This window comes from Chionomys nivalis, chromosome 16 (genome assembly GCF_950005125.1).
Source record: "Chionomys nivalis chromosome 16, mChiNiv1.1, whole genome shotgun sequence".
Lineage (NCBI taxonomy): Eukaryota > Metazoa > Chordata > Mammalia > Rodentia > Cricetidae > Chionomys > Chionomys nivalis.
The window spans coordinates 41,026,742-41,036,930 of record NC_080101.1 but is presented as its reverse complement, the minus strand read 5'-3'; the positions used below and the strand labels follow the sequence as shown (position 1 = coordinate 41,036,930).

At 38.3% G+C, this 10,189-nt stretch overlaps 1 protein-coding gene across 2 annotated transcripts in view; it reads left to right on the top strand.

Moving 5' to 3' along the window:
* Positions 1-1,032: 1,032 nt before the first annotated feature.
* Mms22l (MMS22 like, DNA repair protein) overlaps positions 1,033-10,189 on the top strand; it is a 109,771-nt gene continuing 100,614 nt past the window's right edge. For both annotated transcript variants that reach the window (XM_057790671.1, XM_057790670.1), the window contains exons 1-6: positions 1,033-1,182; positions 1,445-1,620; positions 2,378-2,503; positions 4,538-4,587; positions 8,152-8,239; positions 8,330-8,510. In XM_057790671.1, the coding sequence (XP_057646654.1) occupies positions 1,460-1,620; positions 2,378-2,503; positions 4,538-4,587; positions 8,152-8,239; positions 8,330-8,510 (606 nt within the window). In that variant the 5' untranslated portion in view covers positions 1,033-1,182; positions 1,445-1,459. The remainder of the gene's footprint in view (positions 1,183-1,444; positions 1,621-2,377; positions 2,504-4,537; positions 4,588-8,151; positions 8,240-8,329; positions 8,511-10,189) is intronic.

Genomic DNA, 10,189 nt, shown 5'->3' with positions numbered 1-10,189 from the left:
CAACAGTGTATTTGGATCTTGACTGGAGGAAGAAAACTGGTCACATGGTAACTAAATTGTTCTAACCTCAGTGCTAATGCTCAATATTCTCATACTCAGGCAACAGATTCTTGAGGTGATTGTGTAAGACTTTCATGATGCAAACTAGTCAAGTTACAGGCTTTAAATATGACACAGAATCCAAAAAAAAAAAAAACCAGCAAGTCTCAGCACACAACTGAGCTGCACAAATACAACATCCAGAACTCTAGCCTGTGGCGAGAATAAAGCTCATATTGTGTTTTGTCTCACTTCATCCAATGTCAGAAAATAAGTTGTATTTAATTTAAACAGACAAGAGTTAGGATAGGTTTTGTATGAAGGGGCCGCAGGACGAACTAGGTATTCAGGTTACTGGTTGCATTTGAACTCAAAATTTCCGCCTTACATCTCAAGATGGTAATATTCGAATGTGTTAGTTATCTCTTGGTTACACTGAAAAGCTTGAGGAGTCAATTTTAAAGAACACTTGAATAAGGAAAACGAATGGCCCATGTAGTTTACAAAACCGTAACTTTGTTCAGATGCATTGCAAGAGGGGTAAAAGTTGCTGTGCCCGAGAGAAAGGTAACCTGACTTATTCAGTATCTCAGAACACGGGGTTCTCTTCTCCCTCGTGCTCTTCTGGCTGGGCCACGACTTGTGAGCAGAAGGCATCCTCCATCACAGGAAGGAAGGGGGTGGACCAGCGGGGACAGGTGCGAGCCTCCTGGGAGTAGCGCCGCCCTGGCTGGAAGCTGATTCCAGCTGTTCTCACACCCGCCTCACTTCGGTCTAAACCGAGAACTACCTTTCTGTACGGAGCTCGCGCCCCGCGAAATCATAAAGGTAAACAGAAAAGGTCTGGACTACCGCATCTGCCCGGACCTAAACACTCTCGCGAGATCTCGGACAGTCCTACTAGTTTCGATGAAGACCTCGCGAGAGGGCGGCGTCGGGGGCGGGGCCCGCCGTGGCGGGAATTTCGCCTGCTTCCGGTTTGGACCGGGAAGGTTCCCCGTTCTGGATCCCTACCTGCGGGTCCCCGGGAAGGGAACGTTCGCTGGGCCCGGGGTCTTTCCGGTAGGGTGGCTCCGTCTCTCTGAACGCCGGGCTGGAGCGGAGGGAAGCGGCGGGTCTGCAGCGCCCGGAAACCTGGCTGAGGTACGTGAGGGCCTCAGCCCCCACCTGTAGCGGGCAGGGAGCGAGGACCGCGTTGGCTGCCTTGGCGGCTCGCACGTCCGGGGCCGGGACCCAGGAAGACGCTCGGATGCTTGTGGACCTTTTCTCTTCTCAGGTTTCTCTGCTTTAAGTTTGTTTCTCGCGTGTGCTAAGGGGACGTTTTGGGTTCCCGAGGGCGCCCCTTGCCTTTCAGCTTCTTCCCGTTTCTCTTCGGAGCTGTCCCGATAACTATTGAACATTTCAGGGCATGATGTGAATAATGGATGGCGGTTCTGCCGTGTCGACTTTCCTGACGGACAGCTTAGAGCTGGAGCTGGGGACAGAATGGTGCAAACCCCCTTGCTTTTCTTGTGCCTTTGACAACAGAGAAGGCAGAGGTTTTTCCGGAGAGTCCTATCTTGCCGGCGGCTCCCTTAAGCGGTAGGTAAAAGAGCAGGATCCCACCCGTGTTGTTTAATTGTCACTAAAGTCTAAACTTCGGTGCCCACCATGCCTTGTTGAATAGCTAGTACCTAGACGGTTCCAGCCTATGTGTGTGCCCTGGGTGACTTTTGAGTATTTTCGGAGAACTTGCTTGGTAGGAGGGGGTAGCTGAATACCGACATTTAAAGGACTTAGACTGCTTTCTGAGCAGCCTAGGAATCGGAATACCAGTTTTGAGGTTGGTATTTCCTTCTAAGGACGGCACCCGTCTACGAGTTTTCAGGAGTTTGTAAACAGGACGCAGCTGGTTTTGCTGCTCCAGTTCTCTCCAGTCCTAGCTATCTGCATCCAGAGTCATAGCTTACATCGGTTGAATAACTGTAATTGATTACAGTAAAGCTGCTGATCTTGAATTATTTTGGCAATGTCTCCTGAAGCAATCTTATTAATGAAGGAAACCATTTTTGCTGACTTTATGATTATACCCTTTTAACCTTAAAGCACATCGCATAACTTTATAATGCCATTCTTCAGTCATAATTCAGAATATTTGGTGATTTAGAAGCCCACCGTCTTGTTCAGAGGTAAAACCCAATGACCTAGGACCACCAGAATCCTTTTAGACTTTTCCTTTTGAGTCGCATTGCTTTTCACCTATTTTAACAACTTAAGGTGTGAGATACCCAAGCATTTCCTGACGTACATGCTGTGTATAGTTCGGATTCAAGTGACTAAGCCAGCATTTTCATTGCAGGTTGATTTTAAATCTTGATCCATTACCAACTAATTTTGAAGAGGATACAGTAGAACTATTTGGCTTCCAATGGGTTACTGAAACAGCATTAACAAATTCATTTCGAGAGCTCTTTCATTTATTCAGGTACATGTATGTCTATTTTTAAGAGTCTAGATGCTGTCTAGTTTTACATTGCTAGGTTTCCCCCCAATATTGGAAATATTCCCCAGTGGGGGAAGTGCTCTTGTTCATCTTACCATTATTAACATAATAGTTTTAAAGAGTTTTTATGTTGGGGTTCAGAATCCTTGAGTGTGTGTGCACGTCTGTGTGATGCTAGAGATCAAATCCAGGCTATTATAAATATTAATCAAGCATCCTACCACTGAGCTATTTTTGCATTAGATAAATATTTATATGCATGTATAATATTCTATGTATAATACATATAGCATAAACATTGTTTTTGTTTTTAAGACAGGGTCTCAACTGTAACCACTGTATAGCTTAGGTTGGCCTGGAATTTATGGCAGTACTCCTGGCTCAGCTTAATCCATGCTGAAATGGCAGGCATGAGCCATCACACCTGGCCTTTGTTTTTTTGACACCTTGTTTCAAAGACACGTATTTAAAGATTTGAAATACATCTTATAAGCCCTCATCAAAAACTATCAGTGAAAAAGCCGGGTGGTGGTGGCGCACGCCTTTAATCCCAGCACTCGGGAGGCAGAGGCAGGCGGATCTCTGGAGTTCGAGGCCAGCCTGGTCTACAAGAGCTAGTTCCGGGACGGGCACCAAAGCTACAGAGAAACCCTGTCTCGAAAAACCAAAAAAAAAAAAAAAAAAAAAAAAAAAAACTATCAGTGAATCTGGTTTTTTTTAAATTTTTTTTTCTTTTTAGATTAAAATAGAAATCATGGTTTGCCTGCTCTTTTGCATGTGTACATGCATGCCAGGTGTCTGCAGAAGTCCTAAGAGAGTGTTGGATTCCCCATGGAATTGGATTGTGTATGTTGGTGCTGGGAACCAAATGCATGTCCTCTGTGAGAGCGACAAATGCTCTTAACTTTGAGCCATCTCTCCAGCTCTCTTATTTGAGAGAACAAGCCAAGCGATTTTTCTATAATTCTGTACATTGTAGTGAATGAATGGGTCTTTATCCAAGACCATCTGAAGGCACGTAGGAATGATGACATGGGATTACTATCAGGAATTAAAATGAGGCATCGTATGGCTTTATATATACATTTTTCATTTTGTAATCGTTTTAGTTTGCTTTTCTATAGCTGTGATTAAAGACAGTGACCCGAAGCAACTTGGGGAGAAAAAGGTTTTATTTAGCTTACAGTTTGTGGAATCTGAGAGGAAGCCAAGGCAGGAGCCTGGATTAAGATGAAGCAGTGAGAACAGAAGAATGCTGCTTTCTGACTTGTTCCCATGGCTTGTTCAACCTGCTTTCTTATACCACCAAGGACTGTCTGCCCAAGGATGGCACTATCCGCAGTGAACTGGGCCTCCCATATCATAGAACCTTTTAATCAAGAAAATGCTCTACAGGCTTTCCTATAGGCAATCTGATAGAGGCATTTTCTCAAAGGAAGTTTTTCTCCCCAGATAGCTAACTTGTATCAAGTTCACTAGGACAGTAAGTCTTTTTATTTTCTGAACTATTTTATAGCTGTGTGATACAGTGTAACCTAAAAACCCTCAGAATGTTTGTTGTATTTTATTAAATTTCCTGAAGATAGAAATGAAAGTTGTGGTTTTTGAAATAGTATTTGAGATCCATCTTCTATAGATATTTTGTAAGTTTAGATAGAGATTTTATCTTTAATAATTTACTATGTCTGAAACTGACCTTTTAAAAAAATTTTTATTGATTCTTTGTGAATTTCACATCTTACATTCCCATCCCACTTATCTCCACATCTCCTCAAATCTACCTTCTGCCTTTACAACCTCCCCCCAAAACAAAACCAAATTTAAAAGAAAAACTAAAAAAAAAAAAAAAAAAAAAACCCAAAACAAACAAAAAAGAAGACTCTTTCATGGAAGCATTTAATAAACATTCACAACGTAAATTATAAAATAATGCAGCTATCCAGTAGTGTTATAAATCTGATCCATGTAATTGCTTTACATTATGCTAAAATTTACTCTTTCACGTTTTAAAATCAGGCAACAACTATTCAACTTGGAATCCTTAGCACAAGTGAGCTGTGATTTTGGTAAGTTTAATGTGTGCTTAATTACAAAAAAGAATGCCACTCTATTATTCTGTTGCAGCTGTGATGTGTAATTGGTTTCATAAAAACCTAAAGTAAGTGTTTCAGAGGCTCTCAACCTTTGGGTTGCCACCCCCTTGGGGGTCACTTATGAGAGTCCTGAACATCAGATATTTACATTATAATTCATAACTGGAAAAATTATAGTTATGAAGTAGCAATGAAATAATTTTATGGTTGGAAGTCGTCACAACTTAAGGAACTGTACTAAAGCGTCACAGCATTAGGAAGGTTGAGAACCGCAGTGTATTTGGTATTCTGAAAGAGATGACATTTAAATTTTGTTAAAGGTGAGATTCATAATATTTTTTTCAATTATGTAGAATTTAAGGTCACTTGAAAAACTTAAACTTTTCTGAGAGAACTATTCCTTGGGAGGTGAGGGGTAGGATGGGAAACATAAATACAAGATAAAAAGTAACAGACCTCCTAGGACTCTTGGTCACCTTCCTGCTTTCTACTTCTGTTTCCCTTTGGCATTTGGTGGGTTGCTGATTTTAGTGGAGTGGTACAGGTCGCCTGTGAAGGAATTAAAGGGCAGTGTTTTTATTGAAGGCCGGCTGCTTCTCCTTGCAACAGTTTTAGTGTTTGGAGTCTTGATTTTGTGTTCAACTTAATTTCTAGTCTCAGCTAATTGTGTGTCTCTTATGTAACAATTTCTATCTTATTGATTGAACTCTTGTAAAGTTTAAATGCCAGTATGCATGTTAAGTGTTTCTCAGTGTACATCAAATGCCTAACAGGTAGAGATCACCTGGAACGTATTTTTGGTTATATAGGTTCATTAATTTCACAGAGCATTGTCTTGCTGATTTGGGTAAGAAGTAAGGGTGATAGGACTTTATTCTGGATTGGATGCTGTTAAGGAGCAAAGGCAGTTACAGAGACACAGGAAGGAAGGTTGGGAAGGGCTGTCACAATTTAAACTGGGATTAATAGCATGAAGATAAAGATGTCTTTGGCATTTGAGTGCATAGTGCTTTATTTCTGTGTTCAGACATGATTATAAAGGTTTGACTTGTCACTTTACCATAACCACAGAGTCCTCTTACTTTTGTTTTTAATAAATTTTTTTTTTTATTTTCTAGAATCATAGCCTAGCTGTTTCTGGTAGTTGTTAATTGTCAGATTTGTCCTTGTTTTCATAGGATATTAGTAGTAAATACAAATTATCATTGCTGCATTATGATTTAGTGAGACTGGTTCCTGCCTGACATGCAGAGTACTTACTGCCTGGTGTGGGGAGTTCTTGTTCTGTCGCTTAGGTTCCGAGGTTTGCTTTCAGTTGTGGCAAGTTGATCCATCTCAATTACATGAGGTCTATGTATAATCACTGTTTATAACCTTGGTGACTGCTTATTTGTCCATCATTGTTTTTATTGATCTGTTTCTGCTGCTTAGTGTTTTTTCTGGTTCTGTGATACATTTTCTGTTTCTTTGAATATCTAGTGATGCCGGGCGGTGGTGGCGCACGCCTTTAATCCCAGCACTCGGGAGGCAGAGGCAGGCGCATCTCCGTGAATTCGAGGCCAGCCTGGTCTACAAGAGCTAGTTCCAGGACAGGAAACCAAAAACTACGGAGAAACCTTGTCTCGAAAAAAAAAAAAAAAAGAATATCTAGTGATGTTACATTGTGGTATATTTGCTTCTAGGAATTTTTAGTGTTCATCTTGCTAACTAATTTTTGTTCTGGCTTACTGTTTAATACTTGTATTCTGATAGGTCTTTCTGAGGTTTGTTTTCCATTTTATGAGGGCTTCTACAGGTAGCTTCTAATAGCCTAGGAAGAAAGCCTAACAAACCTTTCTGATGTATGGTGGTTTACGTTTTCCTTTTCTGCTAATTAGGAACTTAACTGTCCTAACTGGTGTGTGCTTTGTAGAGTTGTTTCCATTGTTCTTCTCTAGTCTAAGGTGACAGCAGTGAGTAATCAGCAGCACTAAGGAGACCTGGAAATTACCACTCTTTCTTATATGTTTTCTTTGTTCTATCGTGCTTTTGTCCAATACATTTATTTTTTAATTGAGATTGGCTGATTCCTTAAGTGGACTCTGGGTAGGGGTTGGTATCCCCGGATAGTGGCTTAGAAACTACTTGATCATGGGAAGCTGTTAGGATTATAAAGTTATAAAGTTCCATCTCTCTAGGACAGAATGTTTGCCATGATTCTAGTACCTGAAAACTTTATGTTGTTTCTGGTTTTTAAGATAGGAGATAGAGAACATCTGCACTCTTTATTCCAAATCTTGCTTAGATGCAGAGGTTTTAGCAATTTTTAGAGAATAATATTTTCAGGGCCTGAGAATTGTGAAAATGAGAATTTGTCTGTTTTGTATTGCTGTGACAGAGTACATGAGACTTTATAAAGAAAAGAGGTTATTTAGGAATGGTTCTAGCGACTGACAAGCTTAGATCTGACACTCCATATCATAAAGGCTCAACCTGGACCTCATGCACCTGAAAAGAGACAAAACCCGGATAGTGAACTCTTGTTGCTGCAGATCATTGTCCCAGTAAAAATGTCGTCTGTAATAGTGAGGTGTCATTCATTCTTCTTAATGACTGGTCAACTCTTCAAGCCCCTTAACTCCTAAACCACCACAGTGGAAATTAAATCTCAGTGTAAGTTTTGGCGGAACAAACCAAATCTATACTATAGCAAGGATCAAAAACATTTTATTTATTGGAGACATATCAAAGAGCAGTTTATTATGTACCTATTAGCATAATCTTTCCAATTGCAGTTTTGCCAAAGTAGTAGCCATTTTGCTCATTTGAATTCAAACAAGTTTTATGTTAAATATGGATGATAAATTTTTGTCTCTTATTTTCATCCTGTTTTCTCTGCTTTTGTTTAGTTTTTGCCTCATGTATTATGATGATTATCAGTGTTTTACATGTAGCAGCAATGTATATAATTCTTGGTGATCTGAATGTTAAACAAATTGAGTGAAAAAGGTGGCAGGAGGCGAGTTTAAGAGAATTGTTTAACGGTTATTTGGGTTTATAAATCATTATAACAAGTTTTGATTTTATTATATAAATAGTGACATTGTATGCACTTTGACTTGAGAACAAGAAATAATTCAAAGGGCCAGAGAAAGGGTCCTTAAGCAGGTATTACTCTTGCAGAGGAACTGAGTTTTGTCTCCAACATTCATTCATGTCAGGCAGCTCACAGCCACCTGGCATTCTAGCATTAGGGGTATCTGATGGTCTCTCTGGGTACCTACACTATGCACAGACACATAATTAGAAGTAAAATGAAATCTTAAAGAATTTGTGTTTTAAGCAGATTTTGCAAATAGATTATAAGAAGGTAAAGCATATGTTGTGGGTTCTCTTGTGATATGAGAGACAAGAGAAAGTGGGTTATTTCAACGTGTCTTTCTTGTAAACTTAGTAAGACTTAATAGATTAGATATTAAGATAAACCTGTAAAAAAATTAGCCACTATTCACTGACAGTTGTTTAGGCTATCATTGATAGTGTCTGTTTCCTTTTCAGGGAAGATAGCCACCTTACACGCCAAAGCAGACAGTATTAGGCAGCAATGTGTAACGTTTCTCCACTACATTAAAGTTTTCATCTTCAGGTAGGAATACAGATGAGTGGTTTTCTTACTGCATATCTGTGGGTATATTTACACAAACTTGTATATTTATTCTATCTAATGCCTTTTTAGGTGCCTGAAAGTACAAGATGCTGAGAATCACAGTCTCCCTCTCCATCCCTATGAGGCTTTGGAAGCTCAGCTTCCTTCGGTGTTGGTTGATGAACTTCGTGGGTTACTTCTGTATATTGGACATCTAGCTGAACTTCCCAGTGTTACTCTAGGAGCATTTGTAAATCAAAACCAGATTAAGGTTTGATTAGTTTGTTTTTTAAATTATCCAACATTTTTTCTCTCCCAAGAAAAAGAGTATTATGCAAGAATAAGAATTGGTACAAGCATGGCATAAAATGAAACACTGATCTCCTGTCTTGTTAATTATGTATTTTTTACTATATATACATGTGCCTCACCTTAGTTTCTTCATTTATGGAATTATTTAACTTTCAGAAATTTTGGGAAGAATTAAATGATTGGCTTGTCTAAAGTGCTTAAAACACTACCCTGAATCAATAACTGTTCTCTATTTGAAAGTGTAAATGCTTAGAAATTTCAAATAAAAATTAACCTCTTTGAAATTTCTGTCATTCTCATCAATAAAGGTTTGGGAAATGCCATGTCATTTATATATTACAGTAAAATTTAAGAAAACATCTTTTATTTATTTGTTTTAAGACACTGTCCTAGGAATCCTAGGCTGGCCTTAGTATGCCTTCGACTTCTGATCTCCTGCCTTTATCCCAAGTGTTGGGATTTCACACCGAAGCATCATGCCCAGTTCATGGAGTGCTGGAAATTGAATCTGGGTGTTTATGCTGGCACAGCACACTACCAACCCTTACCCTCAAAGAAAAGTCATCATGTGGAAAATCATCATATGGAATTAAACTCTTTCATATCATATCACAGCTTAATGGTAGAATATCAGATGCAGTGTTGGGGCTCAATCCCTCAAGATGTAAAAGGAAAAAATTTGCCTTTTGAAACCCACATTTATGTATTCCAATATCTCAAACTTTGTTGGAATGTGTTTTTTTTTTAACTATGCCTCTTTTTTCCAGTAGTGATAAACACTCTGAAGTTTGATTTTTTTTTTTTAAATGGTATTAATAGCACAGTTTAACTCATAGGTAAATAGCAAATTCTGTATGTGAAAATTGGAGTATAAATGACAAATTATGATAATTTATGGTATTCTCTGAACTTTTAATCTCTCCTATTATATTTGAGTTTAATATCAATTAGTTATTAGTAACATGATACTTGTCAAAATTTTTATTTTGGTGAACTTAAATAAGAACAAGAAAATATTGACTTGATCAGAGATCAATATGTAATAATGAGTTCTAAAACAATTTATAGGTTATTATGTCTGCTGTATAGAAAGGAAGTCAGTTACTGCTTTTATAAATTCTGTCTTGATAAAGACATATGGAGGGTGGTTTCCCTTTCTGGTTTCTATAAGTTGGAGTGCTTGTGTTTTCTGGATATCCATCAAATGTATAAAAGAATAAACATGCATAACTTGTTCCTTAGCAGAAAGAAGGCTTTGTGTGCAAGAGCCTTTATTTTGATTTGGGCATCTTGAAAAATAGTTTATTTGAAGTCTAGAAGACTAAATATTAAAGCAGGAGAACATCTTAAAATATAAAATATATACCAAAGTACTGTCACGTAATAAAATATTCTTTTAAAAACTTAAAATTATATAATATATGCCTATATTATATACACTATGCCATCTTTCTTACATATAAAAAGCATTATTTTAGCTACTATTTCCATTAGAGATGTTATTAGATGTTTTGTATCACAGTTTCTTCTATTTCTCTGTTTCTTTATTATCAATTAATTTGACTTTCCAGATAGGTGATTGGTGTGTGTGTTAGGGGGGTGCTATATATATATACTATTTGTGCTGTTAAAAATACT